Source organism: Pezoporus occidentalis, unplaced genomic scaffold (genome assembly GCF_034315485.1).
Source record: "Pezoporus occidentalis ecotype Australia unplaced genomic scaffold, CSIRO_AGI_Poc_V1 ctg53, whole genome shotgun sequence".
Classification (NCBI taxonomy): Eukaryota; Metazoa; Chordata; class Aves; order Psittaciformes; family Psittacidae; genus Pezoporus; species Pezoporus occidentalis.
Genome location: NW_026915866.1, coordinates 2,743,552 through 2,759,847, shown reverse-complemented (window position 1 = coordinate 2,759,847; position 16,296 = coordinate 2,743,552). Strand labels below are relative to the sequence as shown.

Below are 16,296 nucleotides of genomic sequence, written 5' to 3'. Positions count from 1 at the left end.
CAGAAGGAAATAACTTGGGGTCTTTCTGTTGTTTGTTCATTGCCAAAGATGAAATATTCTGTGCTGGAAAGTTATTAATTAGTTGGCATTAAAAAAGTGAAGTCTTTCTTACCTATTTTTTTTTCCTATGTGGAACTTTGACCTATAGACACTGAAAGGCTGGTTTGAGTGCCTGTGTTTGTCTCCTTATGATCTGAGGCAGAAAAGTGGGATCTGGAGCAGAGGCATGCCACTAGAGGACGACTGTGGAAGGCAAAGTGGGGAGGGATTTGGGCATATGAGAAGGACTTTCAATCTCCTGATTTAGGAGCCCATAGGTGGACAGGGCCAGTGCTGGTGGAAGAGGCTGCAGGAATCACTGCAGCCAGCTGAAAGAGAAAAACTCAAAGAGGGGAAAATAATGGAGAAGGAGCCTCCTTCTTACAGTAGGGACCATGCTTGAGTCGTCTAGGCTGTCCCCGGTGAAGTTGGGATGCAAGGTGGGAGTCTGACCTCCACAGCCGTTAATGCACAGCTGCACAATCACTGCTGAGAGCTGCAGCCCCTGTGGCAATACCCAAGCTACTGATACATTGACTGCTGTGTAGCTATGATGTTAAGAGAGCTATGGTGTAGAGTCTTAGGGGATCGAGGGGACCGCACACGGGCAGGGAGGGACTGCGCGCCGGCAGGGGACGTTCCCCGCGGGGCTGAGCCCGGGCCCGCTGATTGGACGAGGCAGTGAGGGGCGGAGCCTGCACTCGGCTGCGCGGGTAATTTACACGTGCTGACGCTGTCACGCCGTCTGGCGGCCGCAGCTGCGGGTCTGTCCGTGCCCTCGGCGGGTGTGCGCAGGCCAGCTCAGCAGGACGGCAACGGAGGGGCGTCCAGGATCTGTTTTGTGCCAGGAGGAAGGCAGTGTTCTGGGGACAGGGAGGGATGGAGGCAGGTCATCGAACTGAGCTGTATGAGGAGCCCTCTCAGGTATCATTACAGAGTAGGTAGCTGGACAAAACACATGGGAAGATAGAAGCCTATGTAACCACCTTCACCAAGGGCACATCAACCAAATCCTTGTGCGAGACCAGCACCAAGATGAAACAGTGGTGAGTTATTGTAGTCATCGGTTATTCTTCTGAGCAGAATGAAGGCACGCGTTTGAAGATTAGACCCTCTTTCAGGGGAGTTTCTGCCCCTCTAGAGCCCCAACTGGGTATGTCACCAGGTGACTGATGAGCATAGTACAACCTTCAGACCCACCCTTAATCTTTCATGTGAGTGCTAATGATGTTGCAACCAGAATGCAAGGTTGATCAGAAGAAATTTCAGGCCCCAGGGCTGGTGCCTCTGCCAGAGCTTTGAGTTTTATAATTACACTAGAGTCTTTGAAACATAAGGTGTGCTAGGGCCTGATGGGGTCCACCTGTCCCACCGAGGGAAATGTGTCTTTGCTCATAAGCTGGCAGCACTGATCGAGAGGGCTTTAAACTAGTACATCTGTGCCTGCAGAGAATTCAATGTGAACTTAATACCCAAGTATCACCTGTGCTTTTAATGGTTGTTCATCGTAGTCTGAGGTCTGTTTCCAGCAGCAAACAGATAGTGCAGTTTTATGTAAGATGTGCTTGCTGCATCCACAGTCATGTTGCTACTGCAGTGTGACCGTGCTATATCATCCTCTCCATTCGTAGAATATTCTTGTGAGTCATCAGTGTGTCCCACTGGAGCTGGTTAGGTGGGAAAATATAAGGGAAGTGGATTATAGGAGAGAAACAGATTTCAGTTTTAGATAAACCTATTTGAATTGTCACAGTTATGAGGGTTTTGAAATGTTTTTCAGAATTGCTTAATCTCTCAGAAGCACCAGCACTTTCCAACTTGCAAGTTGATGCTGGGCATGTATGTTCACGTTAGCAATTCTACACTGAGGAAGATTTAATTTGCATTTTAAATTGATTTGCAGGGATCATTTTAGGTATGAACTGAAACCAGTAACCAATAATTTGTGGTAAGTGGCAAAACGAATATAAGTCTTTGATCTCCAGTGTGCAGGAAAGCCTCAACTGACCATAGTGCATTGAACAGAACATGCCATTTTCTGCTGTAGAATATGGGACTTCTGGGATGTCAAGAAAATGCATGCTCAGGAAACTTCAGGTGGTTTTCCTCCAAGAAATTAGAAGGAAAGTAAGGGAGGAGAAAAGGATATCTTCTTTCTGTTTCTCCTGTGTACAGCCAGTGTATCATTCACCTGTGCTCACGTAAGTCTGTGCAAAGGATAAACAGCTGTACGTAAAAAAATGGCAATACTTAATATCACAACCCAAATAAATGGTTGAGAGGTCAGTTAAGAGTTTTTAGTAACAAAACTGAACAGAGCATCTATGATAGTCCTTCAGAGTTTAACCTCAGGCTGAACTTGCATGCTATTGTTACAGGGTTTGAGATCTCAGCTTGTTAGATTTCAATTAAGAGAAATATTCAGAGGGATCATTACTATAACCAGTAGAGGATTGCAGTAGAATGAGATTTGAGGCACGTATATCTAACGCTATCACAGTTTTGGAAACGGCAACTGACAGCGCTAGTGAGCAGGTTAATAGAGGCGATATTCACCAAGCTGGGCTGTGGTAGGATAAGTCAAGGACATTTGCACATCTATGAAACTTGCTGAAGCACTGTGGCTGTATAGTAGGCTACCTTAGTGGGGAACTTCTTCCCCTTCTCCTGAGAGAAGAATTGATCTCAAAGGCTGTGATTATTCATCTTTATGCGATTGCAACATGTGTAATGAGACAAGAAATTCTAAGTTGATGAATAGAATTTTTGACAGGTTTGAAAACATGCTAGATTTTGTTCTGTAAGATACAAAACGGGCTGCAAAGTCAAACATAAGAAGCACACATCTGTTATGTGCTGCACCACCTATGAAAATTGAGAGTAGCTACTGTGAATTTTAGGCAGAACAGTGGTTGCTCCTCACCCACTTTAAGAAATGGGTGACACAAAGTGAAACACCTGAAACTTGGGAATAACAGGTTCAGTGCCACAGTTTGCTTCCTTCTGGCCTGTTAAACTGTTTGAAAGATGTTTGGCTGTTGGAGGAAAATGTAAAATGGATAGAGGCCATGCTGGTTGAAATGCAGCAATGAGGAGACTTAGTGCAAAATCCAGAGAGCATGGTTTCTAAAGAGAAGCTTGGTGGTATAAGAACAGAGATTAAAAACGAATGTAAGTCTATGAAAAGTTGTTATGGCAAGCAGGGCCAAACCAGATTTGGGCTCATTATAGTGATCTAAAAGATATGAAGACACTGATAAATGCTAGTGAAGTTGCCTTAGAAATCAAACCCATTTAAATTAACTCTGTTAAAGATCCTGTGACAAAGGTGCCTTTTAGAGTGCTTGTAAAGACCTACCTGTCTCATAGGAGTAGGACTTCACCAGATTTAGTGGTTTTACGATGCACTAGGCTGTTAAAATCAGATGAAATCTGAGGCATAATAACACATTTCATGTCAATAAAAATGACTCAAGGTTGAAGACAGTGAAATGAGAACTAGAATTGCAAATCAAAATGTGTGTGCGTTGACAGCTGTGCATTCAGTCCTTTCTTGCTGTCAGAGTTCTAAGGTCTTGCTATTTTTGCTATTCTTTAATAGTTTACCTTTTAAAACCCTTTGCTGGTGAGGGGTCTGGGAGGTGACATGCCTCAAAGTGCTGAACAGCTAATACACTTTTCAGTCAGGTGCTTTGCAAAGCTGGAAATAATAGATAAAGATGTTTCTTGCTTTAAACAAAGCATGACCAGATTGTACCAAGTTTAGTGGCATCAAGACACTGTAAAACGAGGTTACCAGTCTGTGGTTCACAGGAATATGGTGAGCATGTTATTTGTCAGGTCACCCTTTCTCAGAACTCCCAAAGATGAAGTTTTGGTTATTGGTTTTATAGGGTGTTAGCTTGTCTATCTGACTTGCCTGCTTACTTGATGTGTCTACTGCCCTTTGATTGTAAGTATATAATTCATTCATCTTGCTTATCTCCAAGGGATAAGTGTTCAGAAATGTACAGTATCAAAGATGAAAAAATTACAGTCCATCTCCTGATAATCAAAGTAAAGCACTGGTTTGTACAAAAGATCAGGGCCAAAAAGCCCTTGATACTTCAGCCATTCCTGAAGCCAAGTCAAGACACAGTATCAACAGCCATGAACTATAGTCAAGGGGTTTACTCAATTCTTTGATCATTCTAGTAATGGTTAACATTCTTAGTCACTGGTATCCCTTTTGTGTTTTGACTTCATCAAGTTTCTCACTGTAAACTGTATGAATTAAATAACCCCCAATGTATTTATGGTCTCTTTGTAAATGAATTCAAGTACCTAAAGCAGCCTCATTGTCTTAAATACATATTCAAAAGTATATTTAATGCAATAAGGACAATTTCATTAATTCAGAGAAATCCTGTGGTTTTCACCTACTTTTATTGTTCAAAATTGAAAGCAAATAGTTTTCATCTTGAATTGCTCTGAAGGTTTCACATTGGTATCATTGACCCATTTGTCTATAGGCAGTAGGGAAAAGAAAGCTAATAATTTTTACACAGTGCTATAGTCAGCATTAGAACTTTGATTTCAAAGTTAGCCTTGGCATGGTCATTGTACACCATCCCAGGATCACTTCCTGGAACGGACAGTGTCTGTGTAGGTGGACAGCACAGCAGAGCTCTGCACAAGCTGATTTACTCTGTTTCTCAGGTCTTGATGCAAAGCAGACATCAACTTTTTAAAGGCTTAATGGTTTAAGATCATTAAACAGCCTGGCATTCAGAATAATTTAATTAGTTTGTATCAACCCCCTGTGTTCTGAACTGATTTGTTTGTACATGCTTAATGCTTTTCCCCTGTTACTATAAAGTGTAACCAATAAAATACATGAGACTGGGAACCTATTTTATTTTTTCTTCTCCTGTCACTAGGTTTTCAGAGCTGAAGGGTCACCAGGCTGGAGCTTATTTACAGAATCACTTGGGTAATAGGGACTGTGATGGTGTTCAGCTGTTCCTTAGAGACAGGAAAGAAGACACTCACTGGTAGAGTGCTTTTGAAAATCTGTGATATGTATATAGTTGGCTGGGTTTATCTCCATGGGCTCTGATTCCTGAAGCAGTGTATGACAGATCTTCTATGGTACCTCCTGTGTCGGCTTTCTTACGCTGTGTCTGCATGCTGCCTTTGGTTGGGGTAGAGTTAATTTTCTTTGTAGTAGCTATCGGGAGCTGTGTTTTGGATTTGTGCTGGAAACAGTGCTGATAGCACAGGTAGTTATTTCTGAGCAGTGCTTGCACAGTCAAGCGTACACAAAAGGGTACTGGTGGGCTTTTGGAATAGCTGCTTTCAGTACAGAGATTAACCAGCTGTCTGGCTTGCCTGGTCTCTCAGAGGATCTGTCTGTGGTGGGGTTGCTGTGGATGGAAGACCAGCAGGTGCCAGCTGCTACTGTGATAATGCACTGGTGACAGTGTCTTGCCAGTTGATACTCCTCCTTCCTATCCATAAGTTGATCACAACTGGAGAGTCAAGGAGTGGTCAGTAAGCCTCATTCACCCAGTCCAAAAATATCTAATGGAGAGTACAGGCTAACAGTGGACTATTGAAGCCTGAATAAAGTCACAGTGCCATTCAGTGCTGCTGTACTAGATGTGCTAGAACTCCAACAGAAGCTGGAGTCAAAGGCTACCAAATGGTATGCAACAACTGAGATTGTCAGTGAGTTTTTCTTGATCCCTTTGGCAGCAGAGTGCAGGATTCAGTTTATCTTCTTGTAGAGGGCCTTCCAGTACACTTGGAATCAACTGCTGCAAGGATGGAAACACAGCCCTCCCATCTGCCATGAATTGATCCAGACTGCACTGGAACAGGATGAAACTCCAGAACACCTGCAGTATAATGATGACATGAGGAAGCGTTTGAAAAGGGGAGAAGAATAATCCAGGTTCTTATGAAAGCTGTTTTTGCCATAAAACAAAGTAAGGACAAAGGATCTGCACAGGATGTCCAGGTTTTGGGAATAAAATAGCAAGATGGATGCCATCAGGTCCCCAGAGATGTGATCAACAACATAACAACACCTCCACCAACTAATAAAAAAGGAAGTTTTTTTAGGTGTTGTGGTTGGTTTTTGTGTTTTGAGAATGCATATTGCAGGTAATTGTCTGATCATAAACCCTATCAAGTGACCTGAAAGAGCAATGACTTTGACTGGGGGCCCTGAGTGGCAGTAAGCTTTAGAACAAATTAAATGGGAGGTGGTTCATGCAGTAGCACTTGAGCGAGCTTGGGCAGGACAAGATGTGAAAAATGTGCTTTATGTCTCAGCCCCACCTGGAGCCTCTCTTTGTAACCCACCCCAGAAAGCGCTGCCTGGGATTAAACCATGACAGTCTGAAATAGAAGTAGTCTTAAATATACTGCTTTTGTTGCTGCTTTTTTTTGGGTATCTTCTTGTTGTGCCAGTGTACAGTGTTAGCCACCTGATTCTTTGCTTTTTTGTTTTGCTTACATGTACTGAGCCTTTTCTAGGGTAATGTATTTTTGGGAGGAGAAAACACACTTCAGGCAGACTTCCCAAAACGTTCTAATAGTGAGAATGGCAGCTACTGGGTAGTTGCTCTTAGTAGATGGTTATACTTGCAGTGACAAGATAGTCTGAGGAATGTGAGTTTAATAAGGGTTTCAGGAATTTTAATAATGGTTTCAGGAATTAGGTGTTTTATATTGCAGCATCCACAGTGCACTCAGTTTCACTTTATTTCTTGGTATTTTGCTTTTGAGATGCAGTTTAAGATCTTGAGGTGATGAGACTGTGACTGTTGACAATGAACACAGCAGCCATGCTTTATCATTTTATGAGAAGGGAAGAGTCTGCTTAAGAGCAGCTAAGCCTTTGTCAGCATCAAGCATGCTAAATTTATCTCTTAACTGTTCTGACATTCAGTGTACTTTAGAAAAAGGAGTTTTCAAAACAGTGTATGTACAAGAAAATTAAGAGAAAAAAATTATATAAAAAGGATTGTGATTTATATATCTTCTGTTGGTTTTGTCTTCTCTGCCAGAAAGGGAAAGAGATGACAGAAAATAAAAAGCAATACTGAAACTTACCCAAACCACATCTCTCGTTATTTCTCTTTATTCTCTTTATTTTTTCCTTTTTTTCCCGTAGATTTCTTATAGAATACAAGTTTAAAATGTATTTTTGCAAGATGCTACTTTTATTACATAGCTCTGAGATTTTTGTCTTACCATGCTAAATAACATGAGAATGTTAACAAGTTTGTCTCATAATGTTACTGAGTTTGTTTCTGAAAGACTGTACACAATTAGATCTTAACACTTTTTGGAAGACATGATGTGTTACACCTTAAGATACATGTTTGCAAGAACTAGTGAAAAGCTTCCTACATAAACTTCATGTCTACAGTCCAGAGCTTTTCATGGTCTGTAGCTGATAGTAATCAAATGGGGCATCTTGACTGATATTTTTCTGCACTTGCTAGCATTATGTCAAACCTTCCCTGAGGGCAGCATTTGCTTTTCAGCAAAACCTACTTTTGATTATTCTTTTTTTTTCTTTTTTCTGGAAAAAGCATGCAATAGAATACTGAATGGATACAATGACTTTTCATGTGAATTTGTATCTTACTATCATGCAGGATATTCAGAACGAACTTTCTGTTTCTAATTTAAGACAATGTATGTAGTCTGTTGTTGTCCCACTCTATAACAAAAGCTCCTGGTTTTGGTCATATTAGAGATAATTGTTTACTAACTTTTTATTTTAAGTTAGAATGAGTGTTAAATGATCTGCCTGCATTTTCAGTCAGGGGATACTTATTATTTGCGTCTTTAATGAAAATCACATAGTAGGCACATTGCTTACCTTTCTAGCTTTTTCCTAATTGTTGTTATTTAATATCAGTCATAGCAATCTGTGCTGCATGCCCTGTGATATGGACAGCTGATACTATTTATGTAAGGAATTAATGAAATATAACTTACCTGAGAAAGACTTGTTTTCATATGTCACAAAAAAGTCTCTAAAAGGGTGACCTATCTGCCAAGCAGCATCTTATCAAGTGCTCATTAAAGGGTGTAAATAGAGCTATGAATACATTTTATGGATCAGATGGGATTTGGGCTGAAGGAAAGTATGGGATTAGTTAAAATTACAAAATTATATGCTGTATATTTTTGAAGAACAGCCCCTTGTTTACATGAGTAAATGTGCTTTATGCCAGAAATTTGCCTGTGTAACTTTAAGGCATGTAGTCATACCATCTCTTTTCATAGAGTGGTTTCACTATAGTGCAGGCTGCTGTCAGAAGGAGCCCTTGGGGATGAATTAGCAGAAAGAACCCCGTGATATTCTGAAAGGTAAAATGGCAACTGCTGATGTATATGTAGGCTAAATGAGGTGTTTCCCTGGGGCTTAGAAGTTAGCTATTAATCCAGTTTGCTTTGACATCTTTGGCATTCAATCTTTTTGTAGATTAACGTGTTATAGATGGACACATCAGCAATGGGACAAAATAACAGAGAAATGAATAAAAGGCTGTATTTGAAATTCTCTGAACAACAGCAGCTCTGCTTATTAATCAAGTATATTTTAAGAAAATAATAATCAATGGCTTTTGAGTAATGTAAAAAAATCTTCTTCTGTGCTCTGTAACATGCAGTAAGTGTTTGGTGGTCTAATCGGAATGCATTTCCAAACTGGGATATATTGAAGGCACTTCTTGTATGTTGCACAGTGAGTTGGGCATAATAAAGGCCCTTAAGTAATGACTTCTGTTCCCTGAAGTACAGCTAGATATGAATAAAAGTGTCAAATGTCTTTCACATGAAATAAATTGAGCCACAAATAAGGCTTATTTTTACTTCTGTTGTTCTAGTGTTACCTGATGGATAGTCTCATTTCTTTAAGATCCACTTGGGGTACACAAATTGTAATGGCCTTACAGCTCTTCATGCTGGGCTGTCAGTGATAGATACAATTCTCTGAAAAACTTACAGCTGCCAGAGCTATAATAATAATGTGTTCTTCCATCTTCTGCTTCTCCTTAGTGGCTGAGAAGACCAAAGAGCAAGTGTCAAATGTTGGGGGAGCTGTGGTAACAGGAGTGACGGCGGTGGCCCAGAAGACAGTGGAAGGAGCAGGGAACATTGCTGCAGCCACTGGCTTGGTAAAGAAGGATCAGTTGGCCAAACAGGTTTGTTAATTTACAGTCTTTTCCAGGTGAAGAAGTGGAAGATAATTCATCTTCCTGAACTGAAGGGCAGATGGAGTGTTTTCTTTTGTGTCTGTCAGTGGTATGACTGCAGGATGATTTGTGTAATGCTAGACAAATGAGCCACAAAGAAAACACTTGCTGTTTATTGCTTGTCTTTTGAGTGACTTGCAGGATTTGAGAACTTGAGTAGGATTAAGCATGGACCTTTACTATCCTAAAAAGTCTTACTGAATCTGGATCATGTTTTACAGTGTAATCTAGTGGTGATTCTGGACTCAGTCTCTGGTAGGGGCCAGCAGCTGTAGGATTGCTGTACAGTTGAATGGGAAGATAATTATTTTCCCCAATAATTGAAAAGCAAGCCACTACAGCTGAAAGGTCAAACAGAAAATCTCAGGTTTAACAGCAGAATTTGTATCCTCTGTAGACGAAGAGCAGAAGGGTTTGTGTACCAATCCAGTCAGTAGTTAGATACATTGCATCTAAAGTCAAGATCCATCTTCAGAGTCACTATCTTCCATTAATATAGTGACATGAAGCTCAAATATGCCTCCAAACTATTCCGAACTCTTCAGATTAAATTTGCTCTAGTTCATCCTATAAAACATTCTGTGGATATTTTTATTCCAGCACCAAAGTGAATATTAAGTATTTGCACAATAAAAAGCATTACTACATTTTTTGGTTGCTTATATGCTGCGGTTATGTTCTTGCACTTATGCTAGGTGAAAAGTGACCCCACATAGCTGGTGGAAATGATGCTTTCCAAAATGTGTACAGTGCTGTTTGAGACAAAAATGGCCCAGAAGAGACAAATAACCCCCTCCTGTACTGTTTTCTGCATGATCATTTAAGTGTTAAAGAAAAAAATAAATTATGAAGAATACTAGTATTTGTACAAGAATATGGGTGTCATATGGATTTAGCATGAAGAAGTTCTATCATGTTCTTTTATTTCCAGTTAATGTCCAGAGGAGTTGTTAAAATTGAATCCTTAAGAACTCTTCTTTCTCTCTTATTGAAGTGCATTTCTGTCTGTCTGACAAATCCTATCTGTGCTTCAGTTTGGGGGGAAAACTTTTTATGACATTGTGGTAGGCATTCTCTGCACTGTGGTGGATTGGTCTTGAAAACATCTCACAAGCAGTTTTATTCTCTTTGAAAGCAGTTTTGCAGTTTTCCTGCAGTCTTTTTAGTCTCTTTTTTGTTCAGTTGTAAGTAAAATGTTGCTTTTGATGAGGCCATGGTCCCTTATAAAAGCAATGTTGCAGATCTACAAAATCGAGTATCTAATGAACTTCCAGGGAATACATGAGTATGGTGACAAGCATGGTCACAGCAGTCTATACCCTTAGTTTCTGCTAAAGCTTCTCTATAGTTTGATGCTAAGAATATTCTTTTCTGTTCATAGCTCTTCAAACAGTGTCATAAGGATCATCACTGCTGTAACAGGCAATTACCTGCTTTAGTATGGACCATACCTAGTCTTTTTTAATGTTAATATATATATATAGATACTTATAATTATAAAGTATGAAGTAAATCTCTGATGACTTTCACTTAATTCTGTTCTGTATATTGTGTAGCTTCAATATGAGTCATGATAGCTGTAACAGAATAAAAATCACATCTGTGAAATTAAAGAACATCCATAATGTACATGCATACTGTTCCAGAGCCTTATAAATAGAATAATTATTTTGCAATGGTGCTTTGTTCTTTGGATATGCAAAGCCATTTATTTGATTCTTGATACTGGTATTTTTAGACTGATACTCTGTCATCTATGCATTCTGGCTGTCTAGTTGACTGTATCTATAGCTTCTAGCAGACTGCTCTGAATCTGTGTCCCTCACTGGTTTTGCAGATGAGTAGCCATTTCAGAAATTTAAAATCAAAATCGAACCATGTAAAGGTACTCTAGAACCAGGTATTTTTGTCTTCCTGTGCAGTTCAGAGGCATAGGAGACAGATTTTCGTTCTTTTTTATTTTTTGCTTGGATTTTCTTGTAAAACTGACAGCTGTGTGAGGACCAGGTATGATCATTCTGAATACCAGTGGGACAACAGGTATTCTGCCTTGTAAGAAATGGAGTGAGTCTTTCTTAACTAGGGGAAGGTGTCAGTGAGGCATACTGTCAAAGTATCAATGTAACTATATATTTTATTGCTGTAAGGTTATGTCTCTTAAGGCTGTGATATCTCTAGCCTAGCATAAGCTGGGAATAAGAGACTGTGACTAGCAAATTCATTCCTTGTGCTTCTGCATGGCTAGCCAGTGTCTTTGACAGGTTATTCTTCCTATGAACATCTATTTGGAGTTGTTACAAAGCAAATGGCTGTGTATCCCATATGCACAAGGAGCACTTACCTTGTTTACGCAGTGTAAGCAAGTCATGGGATTTGACAGGGTATTGCAAGTGAAGCATATTTAGTGAAAGTGGATAGAAGCACGGTTACAGGCTATCTGTGCATGGAAGGCTGAAAAGCATTAGCCAGTAATCTGTTATTTTAGTTGACTTCTAAACTTGTGACAAATTATTTCTTCCAGTTGATACAGACTTCTTATTTGAACATAATCAAGTCCAAATCCTGCAACTGACAGTAGTGAACAGTGACCTCCTGAGGCACCTTCCAACCTGAATTATTCTGTGAACTGCTTAAACTCAACCTCCATGCAACTGGAGGAGTTTTCTTACTTGCCATTAATTACAGGATCAGGAACTGTGGCATAAATATAGAATCATAGAATACCTCAAGTTGGAAGTGACTGTAAGGACAGAGTCCAACTCCTTGCTTCTTGCTGGGATTGGCTGCTTTCAAACATGTGTCTGAAAGCCTGTCTAAACTGATGGTCATTGCTGGAGTCTGCTGTTAGTGATCTGCTTGCCTTTGTGAAAGCCTGCAATCTTGTGGTATGACTGGTTTTGACTTTCAACTACTTGAAAGCAGTCGTAGTGTTTCTTTACCTGAGGATACAACAGTATTTATGCAAAGGAAACGCTAAGCTGATTCTTGGTAAAATGCTTTCTTGAGAAGCTTGCCTGAGGTTGTAGCCTTTAATACCAGCATGTTTTGGACCATGAAGCACAGGTTTAACCACCCAACTGAGAGCAGGCTAGAGGGCTCCCTCCATGCCAGACTGTCACCTACCCACTCCACAAGCTGCGTAAAAAGGCAGTGCAGTGTGATAGTTTAGAGACCAGCAGGGCTGACTTGATAGTGCCCATCAGAGGACTGCCCAGGGCATTTACGCTTTTGCAGAAACTCACTGCTTGACACAGCAAGGGTAGTGGCAGTTGGTAGGCTTGAGTTAAATATAAAAGGGTTTAACAAACTGCAAATAGCATGTCAATAAACAACAAAACAATTCTTAAGATTATTTGGGTTCCAGAAATTTTTATGCACTGGCAGCATGCATCTACTTATGAAGTATTTCGAATGCGCACTACTGTTTATCATGCAGCCTATTAAAAATTAATAGCATTTAATAAACTAGTTGTAAAATTGGGTCTAATTTTAAAACCTGCTCATAATAATACTGTTATTTGTGATAATTGAGACTCTTCCTGGAAGCAGAGAAGCTGCTTCTCTTTTTCATGCTTTCTTCTCTCTGTTAAGATGATAAGCTGATGTGTTGAATTATACAGATAAAACATTTGTTTTAAATATATTCTGTACCTATGCATGTTTTATTTCTGCGTACACTGTAAGTGTGCTTCAAAATGAATTGAGTTTTTTTTAAAGGAAGATTAATGATATTTGTGCTAACATATAAAACTTTTTTCCCAAGTTAAGAAAGCTGTGAAATCCTTTGAATATTCTGTTTTCAGCCCAGCATAAACATATAGATACAGCTAGTATGGAGGGGTATGAGCTAGTGAATATCTAGTGTATAATATTTCCTGAGAACAAAATATGCATTACAAAGTTTATTATTTTCAGGTAGGTAATTAAGTAATTGAAGTTCTTAATCTCAGCAAATTAATGCCATTTGGTTCTGTAGCATCTCACGAATTAATCAAGTGGTAAATTCTATGATTTTATTTATACTGTTACAGCACCAAAATCCCCAGTCAAGTTGAAAGCTCAAGATACTTTGAGCTTCAATGCAAAGATATAGTTAGCCATGTTTTGTGTGCTGTAGACCTTACTAAACAGAGGAGCAGGCCTTGTCCTTACCATGTTTGGGATCTATACGGGTTATGTTTGGCATCTATGGTGCTAAATCCTTTTCCTTTCTAAACTGTCTTAGCTTAACACGTTTACAGTAAGTAGCAATTTAAACACAGACATAAAATAAACAGTAGTAGCTAACATGCAGATAGGTAATATACTTAGAGAGCAGGTAATACAGCTCATTGGTTTAATTACCAAGCTTTCAGAGGAAAAGATGAGTGGAAGTGGAAGGACTCAATTTAGGCATTAAGCGTTTTTTTTTTGCTAACTGCATTTAATGTGAAAGTTAACATAGAATGAAAGCAAGGCAACTTTGCTGTATCTTCTTCCCTCCCTCCCAGCTTGTACTTCATGGGAATCCTTAGGGTTTAAATGCTATCCTAGTATAAACATCCAGTGCAGTGGACCCCACAGGTGTAGAGTATTTCTTGTCTTACTGCTTTTCTTGGTCAGAATCAGTTTTAACATGCGACATTATACATTGCTTGGAATCACCATAATCAAATATACCAATATGTGGAAGCCTTTTCATCCTTTTTACAGGGAAGATCCATGAGACATTGTGCACTGCTGAGAATTAAGACATGATGAAACACCTTTTAATTTTGGTGAAAGCAGCTCAGTTTTGATTAAGACACAAAGCATCACAGTGTGCTCCAGCCAGCAGCTATTTGTTCATTTGGACAGTCTTACTGGGAGAAGGGATGCAAGCCCTGTAAGTGCCTCTGAAAATGTGTCTCTCTTTCAGCGGTGGCATGGAGGTTTCTTTTCTGCTTTATTAGACACCCATTTTTGAAATGCAAGTGACATCACATCTTTCAAAGATTTCTGGTTTGTCTTGTTGCAGACTAAGATTCCTGAGCGTTCCCAAAGAAGTTTTAATTATCACAGGTAGCTAAAAACCCCAAACCAAAAAAAAACCCAAATGAATATTGAAATCTTTTGTTCCTTTCCCTTTACACTTTGATTTTTTTCTAAACTGCTGTCTGCATGTAAAATCTTTCTATAGAAATCAAATGCCGAAATAACCAGAAACTTAAGATTGACATTCGACTTGTATGGAAGTTATCTTGGGTAGCAGTTCCCGAAGTTTAAATGCCAGCATTAAAGTCCCCATCACTATTTTAATAGTCCCCTTGCTACTTTCATACAATATAAATGCCTTGCTTAGTACTTGAAAAAGCTCAAAGAGGCATTTTCTCATTTTGTATCTTTTTATCTTTTTGAGATATATATTACATATTTTATTTCCCACTCTGCTATAATGCTGACATGCCACATGGAAAATTCTTTAAAATATTAAAACTTCATTTTAATGTACTTTTTTATGAATAAGGTTTCACAAATAGGTCTAATCATGGCAGAATCTGAATTTAGGTGCATTTTGATAGAATACGAAGTTTTCTGGCTATAGTTGTGCTTAGTATTCTGTACAGGATGCTTGCCTTGTTGAAGCATCACTATTCCCCATCTTGGTTCCTGTAGATGAGTCAATTAAGATTGAAAAGTTTAGCTCACAAGAACACAAAGGAAAAGCTGTGGAGCAGAGATATCCAATTTCCTCCTTCAGAAGGGGAATTAGAGAGGTTTTTCCACCTTTCCGTTACATTTTCTGCCATTAGCCATCTGGTGTCTGACAAGGCTAATAGACCCCAACAAAAAAAAAAAAAAACAGGACAGTAAGTGTGAGTTACATGAGGCTTGTATTCTTGTTCTTTTGTTGAAATAAGAAAGTTTATTCATTTTCTTTAGAGTTTACCACAAGGAAAAAGTCAAGCCTTGAATTAAGCAAAGAAATTTTAGTAAGATTTTGGCATGGCAGGTGCTGAAATAGCCTTCACTGAAGTTGATGCTTTTCTTCTAGACACAAGTAGCAAGTAGGCTGCTGGGGTGCAGCAACATCTAATTGCCCTCTTCAACTACTTCTTACTATTGATAGCTGTAATAAAAGGTCACAGTAGGTAATGGAGAAATTTATGATTAAATATGTGTAGTCTAGATCCCTAGCAAGCCTCCCAAGCAACTAGAGGTCTAACCCTCTATATTTGAGCCAAGCAGTGCCAGTCCTGCTGTGTGGTGCAGTGCACAGGGATGAGATTTTTGGTTGTTTCAGGGTGAGCCCAGCCATGATTCTGATGTGACACTCGTGCTTGTTTGATCTGTAGGAACAATTACAGCAGTGGCTTAGAAAGCTTGCATACTGTGGTTTCTGGTAAGATAAACAGCAGACAGTAAACTTTCCACAAGAGTTCTGGATTATGTATAGGAGAAGGCCTAATCAGGTAGTCACAACTGAACATCAACCAGAAAATAAATGCTTTCAAATTTCTATTTAAATACTAATATGTGAAGAGCATGTAGTTTGAGATAGGTTTTACTTTTTGTCTTACGATTTTATTTCTTGATCTATGCATAATATATGAGTGACTGCTGCAGAGCACAACAAACATTCAGCGGCAGTTAGCACTGTTTCCTTTTTTTTTAATGTATGTAGATGGATTGAGAGTGGAAGAATGGGGAGGGAGATTCTCCATTAGCGGATCCACATTGCTCAGGTGCTGAATAACTGATGTCCCCGTCTTAAGAGAAAGCATTTGTTAGCTGTTTCTTCGAATTCACCGACGAAGTGGGACTGTCAGTGAAGTGATGTGTCTCTTTGATTGTAGCATAGCTGGACTGATTTATTTTGCCAGGGCTTTTCTTACTAGTCTCAGAATTAATGATGGTGTGGTATTAAAATGTCTGTAAAAAAATCACTTCTGTAAAACTAATCCATATTCTTAAAACAGCAAACACTGATTCATTCTAAATCATAAGGCATCCTTAGGCAAGCAATATTAAGGATTTG

General features: G+C 39.3%; 1 protein-coding gene across 2 annotated transcripts in view; it reads left to right on the top strand.

Moving 5' to 3' along the window:
* Positions 1-16,296, top strand: part of SNCA (synuclein alpha) — a 69,017-nt gene that overhangs the window by 8,499 nt on the left and 44,222 nt on the right. The window contains exons 4-5 of one of the 2 annotated variants that reach the window (XM_062637607.1): positions 9,103-9,248; positions 10,681-10,915. In XM_062637607.1, the coding sequence (XP_062493591.1) occupies positions 9,103-9,248; positions 10,681-10,764 (230 nt within the window). In that variant the 3' untranslated portion in view covers positions 10,765-10,915. Of the gene's footprint in view, positions 1-9,102; positions 9,249-10,680; positions 10,916-16,296 lie in introns of those variants that run through there. The other variant, XM_062637605.1, reaches the window with a different exon arrangement.